The sequence below is a fragment of the Mobula birostris genome, unplaced genomic scaffold, assembly GCF_030028105.1.
Source record: "Mobula birostris isolate sMobBir1 unplaced genomic scaffold, sMobBir1.hap1 scaffold_296, whole genome shotgun sequence".
NCBI lineage: Eukaryota > Metazoa > Chordata > Chondrichthyes > Myliobatiformes > Myliobatidae > Mobula > Mobula birostris.
In genome coordinates this window covers 417,200-444,455 of record NW_027276019.1, presented here as the reverse complement: position 1 = coordinate 444,455, position 27,256 = coordinate 417,200, and the positions used below count along the sequence as shown (strand labels likewise).

The following is a 27,256-nucleotide window of genomic DNA, read 5'->3' as shown; positions in this document are numbered from 1 at the left end:
TCAATGACTGGTTTAGTGGACATTAAATTATTTCAATGTCATCACAATCAGATAAACTATAAAAATGGGGACGATGTTAAAAAAAAACTAATGGAAACATCTCAAGGGTCAGCAAAGGTGTTGTTGTTATGTAGTACTACTGGACTATGATGTAACATTCAATACTTAGTCTTCATATTGATAAACAAAATTTAAACCAAGTAAAAAATAATATATTAACAATTTCCATCTCAGTAAATACATGATTCAAAAATACCTACAACTCCAGTAATCAGCAAATATTCAGAATTAAAGGGAAGGATATACCCCTCCACCTTCCCTTTCTCCCATGGTCCAATCTCCTCTCCTATCAGATTCCTTCTGAGAGCCAGCCAAGCAATTGTGACTACAAAACAGCAGGGTTTTAAAAACAACCCTCCAAGATGACTAATGCCCTTCCAGAGGGGAAACTTGTTGTTCTTAATAAAAACAAAATGCTGAAAAGCAGTGTACCAGATAAGAGACTTTTTCCCAGGGCAGAAAAGGCTAATATGAGGGGGGTGTAATTTTAAAGTGACTGGAGAAAAGGATAGGGGGAAGATGGCAGATGTAAGATTTTTTTTTAAATACATAGTGATAAGTGGTGATAAAAGGCAGCTAGATTTGGAACGTTTAAGAAATTCTTAGGCACATGAACAATAGAAGTGGAGGACTATTTGGAAGGGAAGAGTTTGATTGATCTTAGAGTGAATTAAGAGGTTGGCATAACAGCATAGGCTGAAGGGTGTATACTGTGCTGTACTGATCTGTTCAAAAAACTCAACGGGTCAGGCAGTGTAGTCACACAGCACGGATACAGGCCCTTCAGCCCTTTTCCATGCTGATTGCTTTACCCAGCAAGTTGGTCCCATCTGCCCTCTAAACCTCTCCTATCCATGTACTTTCCTAGAAGATGCTTAGATGTTGCTAATGTGCCTAGTTCTGTCTACTCAATCCAAATGCACATCACCCTATATTCAAAGCCCAACTCTGATGGAGGCAGCGTGCCAGACAAAAATCAGAAAACTGTTCCAAAAAATTTGTGATATGCAAGGAAATTTACTCAGAATTTTGTGATAAAAATTATTTGGCTTTGTGTTATGAAAAATCATGATACAGTCTCCAAAAACAACATCTCCTCACCACCAACCTGATATGAGGGGGTGGGGGGGGGGGAAGAGAATGGAATGGGAAGTTGTCCACATTTTGTTTCCAGCGTTCTGTTCTTACCATCTGCAGTTGTGAAATTTTCAGTTCAGTGTCCTTACCCTCTCTGGGGTATGCAACAACCGCTCTGCTCTTATGATGCCCTGCAAGCCCCACTATTCAGGGGGAATGATGGATGCTCACTAAATGCTGTTCTGTCAGCATTATCCACATCCTTAAATATGAATTAAATAAATGAAGTTCATTCTGACAAAGCCTTCAACATGAAACATTAACCATTTCTCTTTCTAAAGGTGGCTTGACCTGTCAAGCATTTCTAACATTTTAATTTAAAAAAATATTCTGCAAGGAGGTACTCTTATCAACAAATCCTTCACCTCACCTTGAATCTACATCCTTTCTTCAGTTCTGGTAACACATTCGTCAGCTCAATAACATTCTCCCCACAGTACAATGACCAGAGCTGCACTCTCAGCAACATCTTGTACAGCTGTAACATAAACATCTCAACTCCTATATCAATGTCCTTTCCAATGAATGCAAGCATGCCATTTGCCTTGTTCACCACCAAGTTTATCTGTGTCAACACTTTTAGGGAACTGTGTACTTGTACCCCCAGTTCCTAATCCACAACACCCCCTAGGACCTTGCCGTTTCCCATGCGTGTCCTGCCATGGTTTAAATTCTCAAAAGTCCATCATTCCACATTTGTACAAAGTAAATTTCACCTGACATTCCTTGATTAACTTTCCAAGATGATTTGTATCTTGTGATGTCTTCACTGTCCATGATATGAAATTTTGGTGTTAACCACATTTTTAAATTTAATAATTATGTCATCTACCTTCTCATTCAAATCATTATAGGACAAAAGGAAACCCAAAAACAATCCCTGTAGCCACTGGTCATCGGCCTCCAAATCTAAAAAAGCAACACCCTGGTACAGCGGTCCCCAACCACCGGGCCGCGGACCGATACCGGGCCGCGAGGAAGCGATATGATTTGGCAATATGAGTCAGCTGCACCTTTCCTTATTCCTTGTCACGCCCACTGTTGAACTTGAACGCGCGTGAGGTCATTACCCGCGCGTCATCCATGTCAGTGCGGGTAGAAGATCAACTCCTCGAGCTTGCAAATGACGGCGGGCTGAAAAGTATGTTTGACATAACATCTCTGCCGGCATTCTGGATCAAAGTCAAGGCTGAATATGCTGAGATAGCCACAAAGGCACTGAAAACGTTGCTTCCATTTCCAACATATCTCTGCAATGAATGCAACGAAAACTAAATTGCGGAATAGACTGGACATAAGGAACCCCGTCCGAGTATCGCTGTCTCCCATCACCCCTCGATGGGACCGTCTTGTTGCAGGGAAACAAGCCCAGGGCTCCCCCTGATTCAGCGATATTGGTGCATTGCAATGATTTTATATGTTCACACAGGGAAAATATGTGCTGTGTGTTTAATATCCAAATGTTACTTAAAATGTTATGATGCTATTGACTTACTTATATAACCATATAACAATTACAGCACGGGAACAGGCCATCTCGGCTCTTCTAGTCCGTGCCGAGCGCTACTCTCACCTAGTCCCACCGACCTGCACTCAGCCCATAACCCTCCATTCCTTTCCTGTCCATATACTTATCCAGTTTTTTCTTTAAATGATAATATCGAACCTGCCTCTACCACTTCTACTGGAAGTTCGTTCAACACTTACTTCGCGTTCCCCCGTCCTTCTCTGATAATTGACTTATCGCTATATTCATGCAAGGAAAATATGCGCTGTGTTTAATATTAAATTCGTTAGATAAACCCTTTTAGAAACGAAATTGAGTGTATTAGCCACTTATCACCTATATTCCGGTCATGATTAACACCTCCTCCCCCCAAACAGAATCGCCAAAAATGATTTGTAGGAAAATCGGCATGTACACGCGCGCATGCGCACTGGTGCCCACACAAGGCTTCATGGTCATTGTAGTCTCTCTGTGTAAGCAATGTATTTGGCTCTACTCTTGACCGTTGGCAACCCTACCCGCGCCCCCTGGGTCGGCCGGTCTGCAAGAATATTGTCAATATGAAACCGGTCCGCAGTGCAAAAAAGGTTGGGGACCCCTGCCCTAGTACCACTATCTGCGTCCTTTCACCAAGCCAATTATGTGCTCAATTGGATCCCATGTGTTGCAACATTCCAGACCAGCTTACCATGCAGGCATTGGTCGTAAGCTTTACAAAAGTCCATGTAGACAATGCCAACTGACATGTCCTCATCAATCTTCTTGGACACCTCTTCAAATACTCAAATCTGAGATATGCTACCCCTTCACAAAGCTATGCTGATTATTCCAAGTCGGGCTTGCCTTTCCAAATGTGGTAGATTCTATCTCTTAGAATCCCCTGCAGTAACTTTAGCACCACTCACCAACCAGTAGTTACCTGGCTCAGCCTTACAGCCCTTCATAAATAAAAGGCACAACATTAGCCATCCTCCAGACTTCTGGTACCTCACCTGTAGCTAAGATAGATGTAAAAATCTCTGCTGTGGCCTTGGAATTTCTTCCCTTGTTTTCCAAGCCTAGGATGTCCTAGGATACACTTGATTCTGCCCAGGGATTTATTCAGGTTCATACACTTAAAGATTGCCAACACCTCCTCTTTCATAATTACCCAGCTAAGTTTCTCTTTCTCTTCATTTGCAGATTCAAGAGCTGATCGAAACTCTTCTTTCTCATTGAAGGTTTTTACTTCTAAACTTCTGGTGCGTTCAAGTTCTGTTTGGTTCTCTGTAATAGTCTGCTGAATAGACTCCAACGACGCCTTATTCATAGTTAATCTGGACAAAGATAAGAGATGGTATAGAGTCAAAGCTATTGAACTACAAAAAATGCCTTTCCTTCTAACACGAGCACGTTGACCAAATTGCCTGAGAGCTAGTTGCATTTTCCTGTGTTAACCCATATACCTCCCAACCTTGTCATATCCATGTACCTGTCCAAATGTTCTTTCACTGTTGTGACTGTACCCTCCTCCACCACTTCCCCTGGTCGCTGACATCATTTGTGTGGATAAAGTTGCCCTTCTGGTCTCTTAAAATCTTTCCACCCTCACTTTAAACCCACACGCTGTGTTTTTTGACTCCCTTCCTCTGGAAAAGACCATCTTTTCACCTTATCTATGCTCCCTCATGGTTTAATAAACCTCTATAAAGGTGATACCTCAATTTCCAGTGATCCAGGTTAAAAAAAAGTCATACTCTATCCAGCCTCTCTAACCCATGCCTGACCCAGTTCAATAAGATCCTCATAAATCTTTTTTGGGCCACCTTAGTTTACTAACACCCTTCCGATAATAGGGCAACTTGAACTGTATGCAGTGCTCCAAGTATAGCCTTCCCAAGGTCTCAAAACACTTCAACATTACATCCCAAATCCTGTACTTAGTATCCTGGCCAATGAAGACAAGTGTGCCATATACCTTCTCCACCACCTGTGCTGCCACTTTCGAGGGATTGTGCAGCTGCTCTGATATTTTCTACAAAACACCCCACGGCATTTAGTCATCGAATAGTAGAGAAGGGAGCACAGAAACAGGCCATTCAGCCCATCTAGTCCATACCAAAACCATTTCAACTGTTACACCAAACAACAAACAGGGACCATAGCCCTCCATATCCCTATTATCCACATACCTGTCCAAACTTCTCTTAAACATTGAAACTGAGTTCACAGGTACCACTTGAGCTGTGCAGCTCATTCTACACTCTCACAACCCTTTGAATGAAGTTTCCATACATGTTCCCCTTAAACTTCTCACCTTTCACCATTAACCAATGGTTTTTGCCCCACCCAACCTCAGTGGGAAAAGTCTGCTTGCATTTACCCCATCTATACGCCTCACAATTCTGTAAACCCCTATCAAATCTCCTCTCAATCATTTATGTTCTAAAGAAAACAGTCCTAACCTATTCAATTTTTCCTTATAACTCAGGTCCTCCAGACCCAGCAAAATTCTTGTAAATTTTCTCTGAACTTTTTCGTCCTTGTTTACATCTTTCCTATAAGTAGGTGATAAAAACTGTGCGCGATACTCCAAATTAAATCTCACCAATATCTTATACAACTTCAACATAACATTCCATCTTCTGTACTCAATACTAGTAAGCCAAAAGTTTTCTTTATGATCCCAGCTACATGTGATGCTACTTTCAACAAATTATGTACCTGTATTCCCAGATCCCTTTGTTCTACTACACACCTCAGTGCCCTACCGTTCACTGTGAAATACCTACCTAGTTGGTCCTACCGAAGTGTAAAACTTTACAATTGTCCACATTAAATTCCATCTGCCATTTTTCAGCCCACTTTTCTACCTGATGTAGGTCCTTCTGAAAGCCATGATAGCCTTCCTCACTGTCCACTACAGCCCCAATTTTGGTGTCATCTGCAAATTTGCTGATCCATTTAACAACATTATCATCCAGATCATTGATATGGACGACAAACAACACCGATCCCTGCAGCACAATACTAGTCACAGGCCTCCAGTCAGAGAGGCACCATCTACTACTACTCTCTGGTTCTCCCACAACGCCAATGTCTGATCCAATTTACAGTCTCATTGAATGCTGAGTGACTGAACCTTCTCGACCAGCCTTCCCTGTGGGACCTTGTCAAATGCCTTACTAAAATCCACGCAGACAACATCCACTGCCTTGCCTTCATCCACTTTACTGGTAACTTCCTCGAAAAACTCAGATTGATTAGACATGACCTACCATGTACAAAGCCATGCTCACTCTTAATCAGTCCTTATCTATCCAAATATAAACACGGTCCCTTAGAATACTTTCCAATAACTTTCCCACAACTGATGTCAGACTCATCTGTCCATAATTTCCTGGTTTATGTTTAGAGAATTTTTTAAACAGCCGAATAACATTAGCTATCTTCCAATCCTCTGGTACCTCCCTTGTCACTAAGGATGCTTTAAATACTTCTGCTAGGGCCCTGGCAATTTCTGCACTTGCCTTCCATAAGGTCCGAGGAACACCCTGGGGATTTATCCATCCTGATTTGCCTCAGGGTAGCAAATACCTCCTCGTCCATAGTACGTACAGGGCCCATGAGGTTGATGTTGCTTTGGAGCACTTCTCTAGACTCTGTATCTGCTCCCAAGTAAATATAGATGCAAAGAATGCATTTAATATCTCCCCAACCACGCGTTGATTACCATTCTGGACTTCCAGAGGACCAATTTTGTCCCATGCAATCCTTTTGCTTTTAACATAGCCGTACAATCCCTTAATGTTCTCCTTCACCTTATCTGCTAGAACGACGTTGTGCCTTCTTTTCGCCTTCCTGATTCCTTTCTTAAGTGTTCTTTTGCTTTTGTTGTACTCTAAGAGCAACACATTTGTTCTTACTTGCCTATACCTGCTATGCACCTCCTTTTTTTCTCTTAACCAGGGCCTCACCATCTCTTGAAAATGAAGATTCCCTACACTTGTTACCTTTATCTTTTATTCTGACAGGCACACAAGCTTTGTACTCTCAAAATTTCATTCTTGAAGACCTTTTACTTTCCAAATACACCTTTGCCTGTCCCAATCCACACTCACTAGATCATTTCTGATACCATCGAAATTGGCCTTTCTCCGATTCAGAATCTCAACCCGCAGACAAGATCAATCTCTTTGCATTTTTACTTTGAAAGTGATAGCATTGTGGTCACTGGATGTAAAGTGTACCCCTACACAAACTTCTGTCACCTGCCCATTCTCATTCCGCAACAGCAGAACAAGTATCGCACAGTCTCTTACTGGGACTTCTATATTCTGACAAGGAAACTTTCCTGAATACATTAGACAAACTCTATCCCATTTAGTCCTTTTACAGTATGGGATTGCCAGTCAATATATGGAAAGTTAAAATCACCTACTATAACAACCTTATGTTTCTTGCAACAGTCTGTGAGGTCTTTACAAATTTGTTCCTCTAAATCCCTATGACTGCTGTGTGGTCTGTAATATAGCCCCATTAACGTGGACTTACCTTTCTTATTTCTTAGTTCCACACATAACCTCGCTAGATGAGTTCTCCTGCCTGCCCTGACGGAGCACTGCGGTGACATTTTCCCTGACTAATAACACCACTCCTCCATCTTTAATCCCTTCTGCTCTGTCACGTCTAAAGCAACGGAGCCCCAGAATATTCCATCTGCAACTAAGACTCAAGAATAGATACAATATTATAATTTCAAGTATTGATCAATGCCCTGAGCTCATCCATTTTTCCTATGCATTGAAGTATAGCTCAGGACAGTAGTCATACTGTGCTCAACCTTCTGACTCCTGACTTCGTCTGAGGTCTTACCGACATCTGCCTCCATAACTTCTAGCACTCTTGGTTCCCATCCACCTGCAACTCCAGTTTAAACTGCTCCATGCAGCATTAACAAACTTTTCCACTAGGATATAAGTCCCCCTCCAGTTCAGGTGCAAACAATCCCTTCTGTACAGGTCCCACCTTCCCTGGAAGAGAGCCCAATAATCCAAAGGTAGCAAAGGTGGCACACGTAGCAATACTGACACCACAACCTTGGAGATCCTGCCCTTTAACTCAGTACCTAACTCCCGATGCAGAACTTCATCACTCATCCTACCCATGTCATTGGTACTTACATGGACCTTGACCTCTGGCTGTTCACCCCCCAGTTGATCCGAGATGTCTCAGGCCCTAGCACCCGGATAGCAACAAACCATTCAAAAATCTCATTCTCACCCAGAGAACCTCCTGTCTGTTCCCCTAACAAGTCTCCCATCACCACAGTGTGCCTCTTCTATCCCCTTTCCTTTCAGAGTCACAGAGCCAGACTCTGTGTTAAGAGGCTCAGCCACTGTGGCTTTCCTCTGTTAGGTCACCCCCCACCCCCCACCAAACTGTACCCCTGCAGTCATATATCTGTTGTTTTGGGGATGGCAACATGGGTGCACTGCACTGGCTCCTTGGCCCCTTTCCCCTACTGACTGTCACAGTTTCCCATGTCCTGCACCTTGTGTATAAGTACCTCTCTATAAGATCCTGAGACGTAGGAGCAGAATTCGGCCATTTGGCCCAGAGTCTGCTCCCCCATTTAATCATGGCTGACCTTTTTTTTTGTCTCCTCAGCCCCACTCCCTGGACTTCTCCCCGTAACTTTTGATGCCATGTCCAATCAAGAACCTATCAAGCTCTGTCTTAAATACAACGACCTGGCCTCCACAGTTGTCTGTGGTAATGAATTCCACAAATTCACCACCTTCTGGCTAAAGTAATTTCACCGCATGTTTTAAATGGATGCCCCTCTACCCTGCAGCCATGTCCTCTTGTCCTAGATTCTCCCACCATGGGAAACATCCTTTCAACATTTACTCTGAAACCTTTTGAATGTTGAAAGGCCTAGACAATGAGATCTCCCCTCATCCTTCCAAATTCCAGCGAGTACAGGCCCACATATGATAACCCTTTCATTCCCAGAATCATCCTTGTGAATAGAAACATAGAAAATAGGTGCAGGAGTAGGCCATTTGGCCCTTCGAGCCTGCACCGCCATTTATTATGATCATGGCTGATCATCCAACTCAGAACCCTACACCAGCCTTCCCTCCATACCCCCTGATCCCCGTAGCCACAAGGGCCATATCTAACTCCCTCTTAAATATAGCCAATGAACTGGCCTCAACTGTTTCCTGTGGCAGAGAATTCCACAGATTCACCACTCTCTGTGTGAAGAAGTTTTTCCTAATCTCAGTCCTAAAAGGCTTCCCCCTTATCCTCAAACTGTGACCCCTCGTTCTGGACTTCCCTAACATCGGGAACAATCTTCCTGCATCTAGCCTGTCCAATCCCTTTAGCATTTTATACGTTTCAATCAGATCCCCCCTCAATCTTCTAAATTCCGACGAATATAAGCCTAGTTGATCCAGTCTTTCTTCATATGAAAGTCCTGCCATCCCAGGAATCAATCTGGTGAACCTTCTCTGTACTCCCTCTATGGCAAGGATGTCTTTCCTCAGATTAGGGGACCAAAACTGCACACAATACTCCAGGTATGGTCTCACCAAGGACTTGTACAACTGCAGTAGTACCTCCCTGGTCCTGTACACGAATCCTCCTGCTATGAATGCCAGCATACCATTCGCCTTTTTCACCGCCTGCTGTACCTGCATGCCCACTTTCAATGACTGGTGTATAATGACACCCAGGTCTCGTTGCACCTCCCCTTTTCCTAATCGGCCACCATTCAGATAATAATCTGTTTTCCTGTTTTTGCCACCAAAGTGGATAACTTCACATTTATCCACATTAAATTGCATCTGCCATGAATTTGCCCACTCACCCAACCTATCCAAGTCACCCTGCATCCTCTTAGCATCCTCCTCACAGCTAACACTGCCGCCCAGCTTCATGTCATCCGCAAACTTGGAGATGCTGCATTTAATTCCCTCATCCAAGTCATTAATATATATTGTAAACAACTGGGGTCCCAGCACTGAGCCTTGCGGTACCCCACTAGTCACTGCCTGCCATTCTGAAAAGGTCCCGTTTATTCCCACTCTTTGCTTCCTGTCTGCTAACCAATTCTCTATCCACATCAATACCTTACCCCCAATACCGTGTGCTTTAAGTTTGCACACTAATCTCCTGTGTGGGACCTTGTCAAAAGCCTTTTGAAAATTCAAATATACCACATCCACTGGTTCTCCCCTATCCACTCTACTAGTTACACCCTCAAAAAATTCTATGAGATTCGTCAGACATGATTTTCCTTTCACAAATCCATGCTGACTTTGTCCGATGATTTCACCGCTTTCCAAATGTGCTGTTATCACATCTTTGATAACTGACTCCAGCAGTCTCCTCCGAATCCTCTCAAATGCCAGCATATCTTTTCTAAGATGAGGAGCCCAGAACTGTTCACAATACTCAAGGCGATGCCTCACCAGTGCCTTATAAAGCACAGCATCACATCCCTGCTCTTCATTTCTAGACCTCTTGGAATGAATTTGCCTTCCTCACCACTGACTCAACCTGCAAGTTAACCTTTAGGATGTTCTGCACAAGGACTCCCAAGTCCCTTTGCACTTCAGATTTCTGGATTTTCTCCCTGTTTAGAAGAAAGTCTGCTCTTTTATTTCAACTATTAAAGTGTATGACTATGCATTTTCCAACATTGTATTTCATTTGCCAGTTCCTTGCCCATTCTCCTAATCTGTCTAAGTCCTTCTGCAGCCTACCCATTTCCTCAATGCAACCTGCCCCTCCACCAATCTTCATATCATCTGCAAACTTGGCAACAAAGCCATCTATTCCATCACCTAAATCATTGGTGTACAGCATAAAAAGCTGTCCCAAAACCGAACCCTGCAGAACACCACTAGTCACTAGCAGCCAACCAGAAAAGGATCCTTTTATTCCCACTCGCTGCCACCTACCAATCAGCCAATGCGCTAACCATGTCAGTAACTTTCCTGTAATACCATAGGCTTTCAACTTGGTCAGCAGCCTCGTGTGGCACCTTGTCAAAGTCCTTCTGAAAGTCCAAATATACAACATTCACCGAAGCCCCTTTATCTATAATACTTGTAATCTCCTCAAAGAATTTCAACAGGTTCCTCAAGCAAGGAAACCATGCTGACTTTTGCCCATTGTGTCCTGTGTCACCAAGTACTCCATCACCCCATCCTTAACAATTGACTCCAAGATCTTCCCAACCACTGAGGTCAGGCTAACTGGTCTATAATTTCTTTTCTGCTGCCTTCCTCCTTTCTTGAAGAGTGGAGCGACTTTTGCAATTTTCCAGCCCTTTGGCACCATGACAGAGTCCAATGATTTTTGAAATATTGTTACTAATGCCTCCACAATGTCTACTGGGCCCTAGGGTGCAGTTCATGTGGTCCGGGTGACTTATGTACCCCTAGGTCCTTCAACTTATTGAGCACCTTCTCCCTTGTAATAGTAACTGCACCCACTTCTCTTCCCTCAAACCTTTCAATGTCTGGCACACTGTTAGTGTCTTCCACAGTGAATACGCATTTATTCATCTGATATTTCCTTGTCCCCCATCATTACTTTTCCAACCTCATTTTTTAGCGGTCCTTTCTCTACTCTCATCTCTGATATTTTTGTTTACATACCTGAAAAAGCTTTTCATATCCACCTTGATATTGTTTGCTGTCTTGCTTTCATACTTCATCTTCTCCCTCCTAATGATTCTTTTAGTTGTTCTCTGTAGGTTTTTAAAAGCTCCCAATCCTCTATTTTCCTACTAATTTTTGTTTTACTGTATGCCTCCCCTTTTGCTTTTACATTAGCTTTGACTTCCCTTATCAGTCACGGTTGTACTATTTTGCCATTTGAGTATTTCTTCATTTTTGGAATATGTCTATCCTGCACCTTCCTCATTTTTCTCAGAAGCTCACACCATTGCTGCTCTGCTGTCATCCCTACCAGCAACTCCTTCCAATTTACTTTGGCCAACTCTCTTACTCCACTGAAATATCAGAGAAGATGGCGGCGCCATGACAGCGCGCGCGGCCACTTCGGTGATGATGTCTGTTATCTGTCAAGTAGGGGACCGTGCACAATCCTGATTTGATGGAGATGGATGTGAGAGCACAGCGGAACATCTGGAAAACTTCTGAGATGTCTGCTTCGCTGCCGCTGCTACTGTGTGGTAACCGGAATCTCCGGAGCTGAAGGCCCCGAAATCCTCGGCTTTGCTCGTTTTAGTGGCCGGGGCGAGGTCGAAGGCGCTCGGCAGAGGATGGCGCTTGGGAGGTTGTATCGGAGACGCAGAGGCTGTCCGGAAGCTCGAAGTTTTTGGACAGATGGACTCGGGGTCGGCTGCTTCCAAGGTATCAGCCAGTTGACGGTGCCTGGAGGTTTATGTCAGGGAGTTTCTCCCTTTTGCCGCCTGCTACTGGGGACTCAGGAGTCGATCGACTCGGGACTTTGAGACATTTTTTTACTGTTCCCATGGTCTGTTCTTTATCAAATTATGGTATTGCTTTGCACTGCTGTAACTATATGTTATAATTATGTGGTTCTGTCAGTGTTAGTCTTTGGTTTGTCCTGTTTTCTGTGATATCACTCCGGAGAAACATTGTATCACTTCTTAATGCACGTATGCATTTCTAAATGACAATAAAAGAGGACTGAGTGTTCTCATAATCTAATCTAATACTGCTACATCAGACTACTCTCTCCCCATCAAAATTCAAGTTGAATTCAATCATATTGTGATTACTGTCTCCTAAAGGTTCTTTTACCTTAAACTCTCTAATCACCTCCGATTCATTATATAACACCCAATCCAGTATAGCTGATCCCCTAACAACACACACAAAGTGCTGGAGGAACTCAGCAGCCCAGGCAGCATGTATGAAAAAGAATACAGGCGACATTTTGGGCTGAAACCCTTCGGCAGGACTGGAGAAAAAAAGCTGGAGTAGATTTAAAAGGTCGGGGGAGGAAATAGAGATAAACACAAGGTGATAGGTGAAACCTGGAGGGGGAAGGATGAAGTAAAGAGCTGGGAGGTTGATTGGTCAAAGATACAGAAGGCCATGGAAGAAAGAAAAGGGGGGAGGAGCAGAGGGAGGTAATAGGTGAGCAAGCAGATAAGGCGAGAAAAGGAAAAGAGGATGAAAAATAGTGAATGGGGAAGGGGTGTAGAAGAGAGAAGATTATGGAAAGTTAGAGATATCAATGTTTATGCCATCAGGTTGGAGGCTACCCAAACAGAATATGAGGTGCTGTTCCTCTAACCCAAGCGTGGCCTCATTCCAACAGTGGAGGAGGCCATGGATGGGTATATTGGAATCGGAATGGGACTGGGAACTGGAATTAAAATGTGTGGCCACTGGTCAATCCTGCTTTCCTAGCGGACAAAGAGTAGGTACTTGGTGAAACATAGAAAATCTACAGTACAATACAGGCCCTTTGGCCAACAATGCTGTGTTGAACTTGTACTTAGAAATTACCTAAGGTTACCAGAGCCCTCTATTTTTCAAAGCTCCATGTACCTATCCAGAAGTCTCTTAAAAGACCTTTTCGTATCCGCCTCCACCACAGTCGCTGGCAGCCCATTCCACGCACTCACCACACTCTGTGTAAAAAACGTAACCCTGACATCCCCTCTGTACCTACTTCCAAGCACCTTAAAACTGTGCCCTCTTAAGTTAGCCACTTCAGCCCTGGGAAAAGCCTGACTATCTACATGATCAATGCCTCTCATCATCTTATACACCTCTATCAGGTCACCTCTCATCCTCCGTCACTCCAAGGAGAAAAGGTTGAGTTCACTCAACCTATTCTCATAAGGCATTCTCCCCAATCCAGGCAACATCTTTGTAGGTCTCCTCTGCACCCCTTCTATAGTTTCCACATCCTTCCTGTAGTGAGGTGACCAGAACTGAACACAGTACTCCAAGTGGGGTCTGACCAGGGTCCTATACAGCTGCAACATTATCTCTCGGCTCTTGAACTCATTCCCTTCGGTTGATGAAGGCCAATGCACTGTATGCTTTCTTAACCACAGAGTCAACCTGCGCAGCAGCTTTGTGTGTCCTATGGACTCGGACCCCAAAATCCCTCTGATCCTCCACACCGCCATTAAAACTATATAAAACTATATTCTCACCATTAATACTATATTCTGCCATCATATTTGACCTTCCAAAATGAACCACCTCACATTTATCTGGGTTGAACTCCATCTGCCACTTCTCAGCCCAGTTTTGCATCCTATCATTGTCCCGCTGTAACCTCTGACAGCCCTCCACACTATCCACAACACCCCAACCTTTGTGTCATCAGCAAATTTACTAACCCATCTCTCTACTTCTTCATCCAGGTCATTTATAAAAATCACGAAGAGAAGGGGTCTCAGAACAGATCCCTGAGGCACACCACTGGTCACCAACTATGATCTGTCTTCAATTACTCTTTGCCTTCTGTGTGCAAGCCAATTCTGGATCCTCAAAGCAAGGTCCTCTTGGATCCCATGCCTCCTTACTTTCTCAGTAAGTCTTGTATGGGGTACCTTATCAAATGCCTTGCTGAAATCCATATACACTACATCCACTGCTCGATCTTCTTCAATATGTTTAGTCACATCCTCAAATAAAATTAATTAGGCTTGTAAGGCATGACCTGCCTTTCACAAAGCCATGCTGACTATTCCTAATTATATTATGCCTCTCCGAATGTTCATAAGTCCTGCCTCTCAGCATCTTCTCCATCAATTTACCAACCACTGAAGTAAGACTCACTTGTCTATAATTTCCTGGGCTATCTTTGCTCCCTTTCCTGAATAACGGAACAACATCTGCAACCCTCCAATTCCCCGGAACCTCTCCCATCCCCATTGATGATGCAAAGATCATCGCCAGAGGCTCAGCAACCTCCTCTCCCACCTCCCACAGAAGCCTGGGGTACATCTCATACAGTCCCGGAGACTTATCTAACTTGATGCTTTCCAAAAGCTCCAGCACATCCTCTTTCTAAATGTCTATATGTTTAAGCTTTTCAATCCACTGTAAGTCATCCCTACAATCGCCAAGATCCTTTTCCGTAGTGAATGAAGTGGTCTCCCAATCTATGTCGGGTCTTACTGATATACAAGAGGCCACACCAAGAGCACCGAACACAGTACATGTCCCCGACAGACTCACAGGTGAAATGTCTCCTCATGTTTGGGGCCCTGAATGGTAGTGAGAGAGGAGATGTAGGGGTAGGTGTAGCACTTGTTCTGCTTGCAAGGATAAGTGTCAGGAGGGAGATCAGTGGGAAGGTTCGAATGGACAAGGGAGTAATCCCTGCAGAAAGCAGAAAGTTGGGGGGGGGGAGATGTGCTTGGTGATGCAATCCCATTGGAGGTAGCAGAAGTTTTGGAGATTATGTGCTGGACGCTGAAGCTGGTGGGGTGGTAGATGAGGACAAGAGGAACCTTATCCCTGGTAGGGTGGCGGGAGGATGGGGTAAGAGCAGACATGTATGAAATGGAAGAAATGCAGTTGAGGGCAGTGTTGATGGTGGAGGAAGGGAACCTCCTTTCTTTGGAAAAGGAGGACATCTCCTTCATCCTAGAATGAAAAGGCTCATGCGGCGGCGACGGAGGAATTGAAAGAAGGGGATGGTTGATCCCCTAGTAGGCTCAATGACAAACTGCTCTAAAAAGCCATCTTGTAGGCATTCAACCTACTCACTCTCAAGATCCATTACCAACCTGATTTTCCCAATTGGCCTGCATGTTGAAATCTCCACTGACTATCATAACATTGCTCTTTTGACACGATTTTTCTGTTTCCCATTGTAATCTGTGCTCCACATTGCAGCAACTGTTGGGAGGTCTGTATATAACTGCTATCAGGGTTTTTTTACCCTTGCAGTTTCTTAATTCAAGCCATAAGGATTCAACACCTTCCGATCCTATGTCACATCTTTCTATTGATTTGATGCCATTCTTTACCAGCAAAGCCACACCATCTCTCCGACACAACGTGTAACCTTGGACATTCAGCTCCCAACTACAACCATTCATCAGCTATGATTCAGTAATGGCCACAACATCATACCTGACAATCTGTAATAGTGCAACGAGATCATCCACCTTATATCTCAATGCACAGAGTATAAGAAATAACAAGTTGAGTACACTATTTGCTACCATTTTTGATTCTTCCCTTTTTGATACCCACCCTGTTGGCTACTATTTTGTTCTGTCATCTGCCCGCCCTTCCTGACAGACTGACTACATGCCATCTTTGCTTTTTCACCATCTGTCCTATCCTGATTCCCTTCACTCTGGTTTCCATCCTCCTGCCAAATTTATCCCTCCCAAACAGCTCTAACAAACCTGTCTGCGAGAATATTTGTCCTCCTTGGGTTCAGGTGTGACCCATCACTTTTGTACAGGTCATACCTCCCCCAAAAGGCATCCCAGTGATCCAAGAGCCTGAAGCCCTGCCCCCTGCATCAGCTTTTCAGCCAATCATTTGTTTCTGCCCTCACTGTCTCTCAAATGCTCCGGAGTTCATCCAATTCCAGCTCCTACTCTGTAACGCGGATTGTTAGAAGCTGCAGCTAGATGTACTTCTTGGAGTTGTAGTGGTCAGGGATTCTGGAGGTCTCCCTGCCTTCCCACAACCTGCCAGAGCATTCCACTATCCTGCCTGACATTTCTACTGTCCTAACTGAGGATGTCCTACCTAGTTTATCTTACCAAAAAGCAACAGCTTGCATTTACCTGAATTAACTCCATCTGCCAGTCCTCAGCACACTGAGCCAGCTGATCAAGATCCTTTTATATAACCTTCTTCAGTCCAGTTTTAGAGATCGTATGTGTAATTTAGCAGCACAATTCCTGGTGCAGAAGTTGGATCAAACTTGTGCAGTATTTGTAGATTTTACAAATGCAATTATTTTCCCTTCCTAAATGTATTAAAATTTCTCATTGACAAAAAGATCCGAGAGAACTTAGTGATCAAGATAATGCAGAAAAGGGATGGGAAATCATGCCTGATGAATAAATATATATTTTTAAAGCTGGATGGTTTGATTTATGTTATGCACATTATAATATTGTCAGCAATTTTAGCCAGGAGAGAATCTATATCCTGAAGTAAAGGGGTACAAGTTTTGATTGAATTCTTCCTCCATAAACTCAGCCCAATTTCTTCCTCACAGAAAGCTGTCACAGATGTTACTGAATAGTAATCCTGATAGACCACCTCTCTCCAATCTAGATCAAATTTTAGCATCACCATGGTTGAAACCATTTGAGGAATACCTTCATCCTCTCAATTATTGGGCAACATCATAAAGTCAGTTATCCAGCACAGAAACAGGCCCTTCTGCCCCACCCAGCCATGCCAGCCAAGGTGCTTATCAACACTAATAACATTTGAATCACAGTTGGCCAATATTCTTCTAAACCTAACTACCCACCTATCTGGCTAAATGCCTTTTAAATGCCACAACTATTTCTGCCTCAAACACTTCTGGTAGCTTAGTCCATATAAAAACCACCCTCTGTAAAGTTTGCCACACTGATCCCCGTTAAATCTTTCCCTATCACCTTAAAACTACGCCTCAAACTGCCACTATCTATCTTATTTAAGCCCAACATCATTTTCTATACATTTGTAAAAGGTCACACCCAACTTACCCAGTCTCTTTACAAGTCAAGCCCTCTAGTTAGTATTAGTAAGTATGCAGATGATACTAAGATCATATATATTAATGATCTGGATGATGGCGTGGTAAATTAGATTAGTAAGTATGCAGATGATACTAAAATAGGTGGCATTGTGGATAATGAAGTAGGTTTTCAAAGCTTGCAGAGAGATTTAGGCCAGTTAGAAGAGTGGGCTGAAAGATGGCAGATGGAGTTTAATGCTGAAAAATGTGAGGTGCTACATTTTGGTAGGACTAATCAAAATAGGACATACATGGTAAATGGTAGGGCATTGAAGAATGCTGTAGAACAGAGGGATCTAGGAATAATGGTGCATAGTTCCCTGAAGGTGTAATCTCATGTGGATAGGGTGGTGAAGAAAGCTTTTGGTAATGCTGGCCTATATTAATCAGAGCATTGAGTAGAGGAGTTGGGATGTAATGTTGAAATTGTATCAAGCATTGGTAAGGCCAAATTTGGAGTATTGTGTCCAGTTCTGGTCACCGAATTACAGGAAAGATATCAATAAAATTGAGAGAGTACAGAGGAGGTTTACTAAAATGTTGCCTGGGTTTCATCTCCTAAGTTACAGAGAAAGTTTTGAAGCGTAGAAGGTTGAGAGGGGGCTTGATAGAGGTATTTAAAATTATGAGGGGGATTGATAGAGTTGATGTGGATAGGCTTTTTCCATTGAGAGTGGGGGAGATTCAAACAAGGGGACATGAGTTGAAAGTTAAAGGGCAAAAGTTCAGGGGTAACATGAGGGGGAACTTCTTTACTCAGAGTGGTGGCTGTGTGGAACGAACTTCCAGCAGAAGTGGTTGAGGCACGTTCGATGTTGTTGTTTAAAGTTAAATTGGATAGATATATGGACAGGAAGGAAATGGAGGGTTATAGACCGAGTGCAGGTCGGTGGGACTAGGTGAGAGTAGGAGTTCGGCATGGACTAGAAGGGCCAAGATGGCCTGTTTCCATGCTGTAATTGTTATATGGTTATAGTTACGGTAGCATCCTTGTTGATCTTTTCTGCTCGCTTTCTGGCTTAAACCACATCCTTTTTGAGAGTGTAGCAGTCAGAACGGCACACAATACTCCAAACGCAGTCTCGCCAACATGACCTCCCAACTCTCACACCCAGTGCCCTGTCCGACACTTTCTGCTTTGTCTACCTGCTTCCACTTAGAGAACTATGTACCTGTATCTCTATTCAACAATACACCCTTGGGCCCAGTCATTTACTATGTATTTGCTACCATGATCTAACATCCCAAAGAGCATCACTTCATACTTATCTGAGTTACATTACATCCTTTGCCCACTATTCAGTTCACTGTGGATCCTGTTGCAACATTAGAGATTTTCAGTGTCCACCATCAATGGTGTCATCTTTGATCATCATACCACCTACATTTTCATCCAAAATTATCTGACAAACAGGGTCTCCAATCAGCATGGATCACTACAGCACACCACTCGCAACAAGTCTCCAATCTGAAAAATAATCCTCCACCACCACCGTCTCCTTCTACAAAGACAATTTTGTATCCATTTGGCTAGCTCACTGTGGATTCCATGTGATCTAACCTCCTTGGACATCCTACCATGTGAGACCTTGAGAAGGGCCTTGCGAAAGATCACATTTACAATGCCTACCACCCTAAACTCGTCTATCTTACCTTTAGAAGCTTCTCACTTGGCAAACATCCCTTTACCTGCAAAGAGCCCCTCCCAATCAACACCTTAAAGTTGCTATTACGATATCAGGTTCTCTCCCAGTCTAACTCGGTCACAAGCACAATTACCAGTTGGTCAACATATTACCACCAAATGTCATTTTTAAAGAAAATACTCACTCATTCTCCATGTGTGCTAGCTTTTCTTTTAGAGCTTCCTGAAAATGTAAAATGGAAGTAATTTTTGAGACTGCGCATTATTAATAGTCATTAAAAGGCATTACCAAGTCCATGGGTTTTACAATGGACAATAAATGGATTCATGTCACCATCATGTTCCTCCCCCAACCCAAACACCAAAAGCTCTTCCCCTCACATAATATGCTGATATTGATACTATGTGCTTTCCACGCACAATACAATAACATCCATACATTGAAAAGCATTACAATATAAAAGTGAAGAAGCTTCATCCCACTGACTTTTTACCAGGATAAAGTTTCATGGGTGTCGGACATGATCTGTTATCTCATGAATTACTTATTAAAAGCACTAGACTTTGGAGCATAATTAGGCCATTCAACCTAGCGTTTGCTTTGCCATTTCATCGGTTGGTCCATTTTCCTTTCAAATCAATTTTTCTGCCTTCTTCCCGTAACCTATCACACACACCCAGACTAATTGCCTGTCAACCTCCACTTTAAATGTACCCATGACTTAGCTTCCACAGCCACCTGTGGCAACAAATTCCACAGAGTAATCACTCTCTGGCTAAAGAAATTCCTCTTCATCCCCATTCTAAATGGACATCCCTTTATTCTGAGGCTGTGCCCTCGGGTTCTAGACTCGCCCACTATAGGTAACATCCTCTCCATATTCACTATCAACATTCAGTGAGATCCCCCCCCACCCCATTCTTCTGAATGCCAGCTAGTACAGGCCCATAGCCATCAAACACCTTATATGATAAGCCTTTCAATCCTAGAATCATTTTCCTTTGAAACCTCTCCAGTGTCAGTACATCCTCTTAGATAAGGAATCAAAAACTGCTCACAATACACCAAGTGAGGCCTCACCACTGCCCTAAAAAGCCTCAGAATTACATCCTTCTTTTTATATTCTAGTCCTCTCGAAATGAATGCTGACATTGCATTTGCCTTCCTCACCAACGACTCGATAATCAGGGAATCCTGCACGAGGACTACCAAGTCCCTTCCAATTCTCTGTCGTTTCAATTTTTGCCTCGTTTAGAAAAGACTTCACTTTTATTCCTTCTACCAAAGTGCATGACCATACACTTCCTGACATTGTATTCCATCTCCCACTTCTTTGCTCAATCTCCTAATCCAAGTCCTTCTGCAGGCGCCCAGCTTCCTCAACAATACCTGTCCCATCTATCTTCGTATCGTCCTCAAACATGGCCAAAAAGTCATCGTCCATCATTCAAAGCATTGACGTACAATGTGAAAAGAAGTGGTACCAACACTTTATGCCCACTCTTTGCCTCCTGCCAATCAGCCAATGTTCTATCCATGCCAGTGTCTTTCCTGTAATACCATGGGCTCTTTCTTATCTTGCTCAGCAGCTTCATGTATGGCACAGTGTCAAAGGCCTTTTGAAAATCCAAGTACCCAATATCTGCCGATTTTCCTTTGTCTATTCTGCTTGTTATTTCAAAGAGTTCCAACAGATTTGTCAGGCAGGATTTTCCCTTATGGAAACCATGCTGACTTTGAATTCCCATCAGCCACGGCTCCCTCATCCTCCCTTTATAATACATCTTCACATTTGGGATTTAGCCACCCTACACCTTCCGAACTGCTCCAAAAAACTTCAGTACAAACTAACAATACCTTGAAATTTAATTCTTCTTTTAATTTCTTTTCCAACTCATTTATACGTTGTGACTCCATTGTTGAACTGTTAAAGAGATATTCAAGCAATTACTTCAAATGAAAGAAATAAAATATTAAAAACTGCTCCAAAGGAACTAAAATAAGTCATATATTACCTGTAGACTAACAGCTTATTTAAATGATTGAACTTACCCAAGGAATATCAGTAATCATTAGAATTCTAAGATGTGTTGTTCAATATATTGCCAGCTTTCCCGTTTTTGTTTTCTGCTGCCACTCTAAGTGTCAACCTATTGCTCTACCACAATATAATCAAGTAAGAATCCAATTTGCTGGCACAGTGAGAAACTTACAGAACAGAATCAATACAAACTTCTATCTTGAGCTTGTACCATATCAGATCAATTTTGAGAATGTGGTGAGTGCGCATGTGGCTACTCATTTGTGCGGTGAATCGATAGGATCTCCTGCGTAGGGATGCACTTCTTTGGGTGTGTGCATTGAGTGTTCATGGCTTTTTATCTCAGCAGGCTCGGTTCGGTGTTCCTACATGAAGATTGTCCAGTGTATACGTTCCTAATGTGATTCATTTAGCAAATTCGAAGAAACGATACTTTTCCCAGATGCCGATTGTTGGAGTCCAAGATAGGAGAACACAGGACAGCTTCTTGTCCCAAAAGCACAATTTGTTCTGGGATAAAGCATGAGCCACAGCTCACCTCTTGGAGGCTGTCAAGGGTGTGCTTACAGATTCAGCCACTTCCATCACCACTGATCCAGGCAGTACTGGAGCAAGAACCCTCTCCCGAAAACATCAATGTTTGCCAGCACAAGGAAACCTGCAGATGCTGGAAATTCAAGCAACACACACAAAAAATGCTGGTGAACGCAGCAGGCTGGGCAGCATCTCTTGGAAGAGGTACAGTCAACATTTTGGGCCGAGACCCTTCGTCAGGACTAACTGAAAGAAGAGATAGTAAGAGATTTGAAAGTGGGGGGGGAGGGGGAGATCAGAAGTGATAGGAGAAGACAGGAGGGGGAGGGATAAAGCTAAGAGCTGGAAAGTTGATTGGCAAAAGGGATTGGAGGCTGGAGAAGGGAGCGGATCATGGGACGGGAAGCCTAGGGAGAAAGAAAGGGGGAGGGGAGCCCAGAGGATGGAGAGCAGGCAAGGAGTATAGTGAGAGGGACAGAGGGAGAAAAAAGAGAGAGAAAAAAAGCGGGGGGGGGGGGGGGGATAATAAATAAATAAATAACGGATGGGGTACGAAGGGGAGGAGGGGCATTAGCGGAAGTTAGAGAAGTCAATGTTCATGCCATCAGGTTGGAGGCTACCCAGATGGAATATAAGGTGTTGTTCCTCCAACCTGAGTGTGACTTCATCTTGACAGTAGGGGAGGCCGTGGATAGGCATATCACAATGGGAATGGGATGTGGAATTAAAATATGTGGCCACCGGGAGATCCTGCTTTCTCTGGCGGACAGAGAGTAGGTGTTCAGCGAAACGGTCTCTCAGCCTGCATCGGGTCTCGGCAATATATAGAAGGCTGCATCGGGAGCACCGGGCGCAGTATATCACCCCAGCCGACTCACAGGTGAAGTGTCGCCTCACCTGGAAAGACTGTCTGGGGCCCTGAATGGTGGTGAGGGAGGAAGTGTAAGGGCATGTGTAGCACTTGTTCCGCTTACAAGGATAAGTGCCGGGAGGGAGATCGGTGGGAAGGGGTGGGAAGGGATGGGGAGGACGAATGGACAAGGGAGTCGCGTAGGAAGCAATCCCTGCGGAAAGCAGAAAGTTGGGGGGGAGAGAAATATGTGCTTGGTGGTGGGACCTATTGGAGGTGGCGGAAGTTATGGAGAATTATATGTTAGACCCAGAGGCTGGTGGGTTGGTAGGTGAGGACATGGGGAACCCTATTCCTAGTGGGGTGGCGGGAGGATGGGGTGAGAGCAGCTGTGTGTGAAATGGGGAAGATGTGTTTGAGAGCAGAGTTGATGGTAGAGGAAGGGAAGCCCCTTCCTTTAAAAAAGGACATCTCCTTCGTCCTGGAATGAAAAGCCTCATCCTGAGAGCAGATGTGGCGGAGACGGAGCAATTGTGAGACAGGGTGGGAAGAGGAATAGTCCAGGTAGCTGTGAGAGTCCGTAGGCTAATAGCAGACATCAGTAGATAAGCTGTCTCCAGAGATAGAGACAGAAAGATCTAGAAAGGGGAGGGAGGTGTCGGAAATGGACCAGGTAAACTTGAGGGCAAGGTGAAAGTTGAAGGCAAAGTTAATGAAGTCAACGAGCTCAGCATGCGTGCAGGAAGCAGCTCCAATGCAGTCGTCGATGTGGCAAAGGAAAAGTGGGGGACAGATAACAGTATAGGCTTGGAACATAGATCATTCCACAAAGCCAGCAAAAAGACAGGCATAGCTAGGACCCATACGGGTGCCCATCGCTACACCTTTAGTTTGGAGGAAGTGGAAGGAGCCAAAGGAGAAATTATTAAGAGTAAGGACTAATTCCACTAGACGGAGCAGAGTGGTGGTAGAGGGGAACTGGTTAGGTCTGGAATCCAAAAAGAAGTGGAGAGCTTTGTGACCTTCCTGATGGGGATGGAAGTATATAGGGACTGGACATCCATGGTGAAAATAAAGCGGTGGGGGCCAGGGAACTTAAAATCATTGAAAAAATTCAGAGCGTGAGAAGTGATTGAACAACGGGGAATAAAACAGTGTCGAGGTATGCAGAAATGAGTTCAGTGGGGCAGGAGCAAGCTGAGACAATAGGTCTGCCAGGACAGGCAGGTTTGTGGATCTTGGGTAGGAGGTAGAAACGGGAAGTGCGGGGTGTGGGAACTATAAGGTTGGTAGCAGTGGATGGGAGATCCCCTGAGCTGATAAAGTTGGTGATGGTGGGAGACACTGGCCTGGTGCTCCTTAGTGGGGTCATGATTGAAGGGTAAATAAGCTGTCACTAAGAGGCGAGTTGTCACTGTGCCTCGGCAAGGTAGAGGTCAGTGTGGTGAAGTTGAGATGGTTGATGTCCCGCCAGCAATTAGCAATAAAGAGATCCAGAGCAGGCAGAAGACCAGAGCGGGGTGTCCATGAAGAGGAGGAGAGTTGAAGACGGAAGAAGGTAGGGGCAGGAGAGTCCTTGCCGAAGAAGTGGGCTCGAAGACGGAGCTGGCGGAAGAAGAGTTCAGCATCATGGCGCACACAGAACTCGCTGAGGTATGGGTGAAGGGGGACATAGGTAAGGCCCTAACTGAGGACAGAGCGCTCTGCCTCCGACAGTTGAAGGTCGGAGGGGACGGTAAAGATCCGGCACGGATGAGAGCTGGGATCAGAGGGGGGAGGGGGGAGGCTGGGGGTGTCAGTGGAGAGGGGAGGATTGGGGTGAGAGGAAGATGGAGCCTCCGAGGGCCCGGGAGTTGACGGTGGGATCTGAGGGAGATGGGGTTGCAGAGTGGTGGTGGGGTAAGGGGAGACGGGAGTCACAATAGCAGCACGTGAAGACCCGGCCTGGGGTTCAAGGCTGGGGACGCAGTTGGTGGTTGCGCAATCGCTGTGAAGGTGTCCATGGTCATTGGAGCCCACATTGATAGTGCTGGAGTCCGGGTTTTGAATATGCACTGGGTTGCTGGAGCCGCTGAGATCAATGGCAGGAGCCGCTGAGATCAATGGCAGGAGCCGCAATCTGAAGTTCACGTCTGCTAGCGTCGGGGCCGGCAGGCTCTGGAGTCTGCTGATGTAAGATCTTGCGATCCTTGCCTAACATGATAAGGTCAAAGAAACGGCGATTGCATGCATGGATCCGACGTAGGATGTAATAACGGGCAGGTCCATTACAAACAGCGAAGAAAGTGTCCCGGAGGTGTGGAAGGGTCTTGGATAGGGATGTCAAGTACCTCCTCAAGGCGGAGAGGGTCGCCTTCAGAGCTTGATGGGAGAAGCGGCGAGAGGCAGAGTCAATAAAATGTGAGTACCTGGGATCCTCAGAATGTTTGCCAGCAGATACTGACTCCACAGATACCACACAAGCCTCCAGAGATGTCATTGATTTGCACAAAGACATGCCCAGCAGTCCAATTGCAAACATCAAAAGACAGTCAGCCAGTCTAGTCAGAAGGTAGGACACTGGGAAGGCGTGCTTTGCTAAGCAATGTGCCATTAGAAAGCAAATTCAACCTGCACCACCATGCATGGAAGCACCTGGAATAAAGGAGTGGGCACTATGACATGGACACCAAAACCACCCTCCTTACTTTGATATATTCACCGTGAACAACGAGGCTGTAAAAGCTCAGCTACGTAGGGGTTCAGTCACCACCTTGATAAGTGAATTGCTCTTACGCCAGATTCCAAAATTACGACCACCGAACTCTGTGTTCTGTAGCTACACTGGAGATAGTGTGGACATGTATGGTGCCTTTAAGGCAGAAGTGGTTCACAGGCCACCTGTTTACATTTAACAGCGCATGTGGTCAGGGAGGCCAAAAGCCAAAACTGCTGAGCAGGAATTGGATTTAAAAGATGCCATTGGTGCTGTCCTGCATCAATTGTATTTGTTGGTGGGGGGAACCCCCATATTGAATTCGGCATTATAAAAGCACCAGCGGATTTTCCAAAATGACACTTCCTGTTAAAGGAGAACTGCTGATCGAGTACATAAGACATCAATTTGCAGAGTTTGATGTTTTGAGCAGTGGCCAATCAGTGATTGGGATTGATCAGCAAGAACAAATTAAAATATGGCAGGAAAAAACGGAACAGCCATTGTTGGAGTGGGAAGTGTTAGAGTGGTTATTTGTAGCTTTAGCTCAGACGCTTGAGTGAGAGAAGGCAAAAAGCAGTAGGTAGAAGTTTTTTTTTCCAATTTATTAATTGTTTCCTTTATACAGTATTTGCACAGTCAAAACACAAGGATAGTTGAATGCTCCTCTAGAGGGATGTGTGAAGGCAGGGAGATCTGCAGTATCCGCAACAATTACACCTGTGAGAAGTGCATTGCAGCTTCCAATACTCCACGTTAGGGAGCTGAAGCTGGAACTGGATGAACTCTGGATCATTTGGGAGGCTGAGGGGATTGATAGAAGGGTAGTTACACCCAAGGTGCAGGACACACGACACTGGATGACAGGCGGGAAGGGAAAAGGAGTTAAACAACCAGTGCAAAGTACCTCTGTGGCCATCCCCCTCAACAACAGGTGTATCACTTTGGATACTGTTGGGGGGTCTAACAGAGAGGAAAGTCACAGTGGTCAAGTCTCTGGCACTGAGTCTGGCTCTGTGACTCAGAAGGGAAGGGAAGGGGAGAGGGGAGAAAAGGCACGCTGTGATGATAGAGGATTCATTAATTAGGAGAACAGAAAAGAGGTTCCATGGATGAAAATGAGATTCCCAGATGGTATGTTGCCTCCTGGGTGCCAGAGTCAGGGACATCTTGGACTGAATCCTTAGCATTCTTAGGGTGAGCAGCCAGAGGTCATGGTCCACGTCGGTACCGATGACATGGGTAGGATGAGTGACGAAGTTCTGCAAAGGGAACTTAGTGAGTTAGGTGCTAAGTTAAAGGACAGGACCTCCAGGGTTGTGATCTCAGGACTGCTACCCGTGACATGAGCTAGTAAAGCCAGAAATAGGAAGATCATGTGGCTAAGGAGATGGTGTAGGAGGGAGGACATCAGAATTTTGGATTTTTGAGCTCTCTTCCAGGGAAGGTGGAAAGAGACAGAGGAGAGTTTACAATAACATTCAGGAACAAAGGGGGCTCCTGTGCACAGATGTTTGATGGTGCAGGATAATACTTGTCACTCCACACAATAAGAGTAGGCTTCTCCATCCCTTAGGTGTACAATTTCAACACATTTTTAAAGCTACTGGTATTTTTTTTTAAAAATAAGAATTTTTGCAGTCTCATTGAATCCAAAATATTACCTTGGAATCTGATATCAATATATAGATATTATATCCCAAGAAATGATGCAATACATTGAAATTTCAATTAAGACTGTAAATGGAAGAACATGCCAATTCAGGGCTCACAGTTTGAACACGCTATTTTTGGAGAAAGCAATTTTTCAAATGATGAATATTTCTATATCAAACACTAACTGGAGAAAAACCCAAATCAGAACAATACCTTTTCTCTGTTCTTTCTAGGCAGTTCTCCAAATTCCGACAGCGTCTCTCCAAAGCATCCATTTCCAAACACCGAGTTTTCAATTCATGCAACTGGCTCTGCAATACACAAAATTCTAGAGGAACTTAGCAGGTCAGGCAGTATCAATGGGAATTACTAAAACAGTCGATGTTTCAGGCTAAGACCCTTTTTC

General features: G+C 44.3%; 1 protein-coding gene across 1 annotated transcript in view; it reads right to left on the bottom strand.

The window, feature by feature from the left end:
- Positions 1 to 27,256, bottom strand: part of kif15 (kinesin family member 15) — a 186,375-nt gene that overhangs the window by 4,342 nt on the left and 154,777 nt on the right. The window contains exons 29-32 of the mRNA XM_072250391.1: positions 27,064 to 27,161; positions 20,932 to 20,998; positions 19,259 to 19,296; positions 3,855 to 4,020 (exon numbers count right to left, since the gene is read on the bottom strand). Coding sequence (XP_072106492.1) covers positions 3,855 to 4,020; positions 19,259 to 19,296; positions 20,932 to 20,998; positions 27,064 to 27,161 — 369 coding nt within the window. The remainder of the gene's footprint in view (positions 1 to 3,854; positions 4,021 to 19,258; positions 19,297 to 20,931; positions 20,999 to 27,063; positions 27,162 to 27,256) is intronic.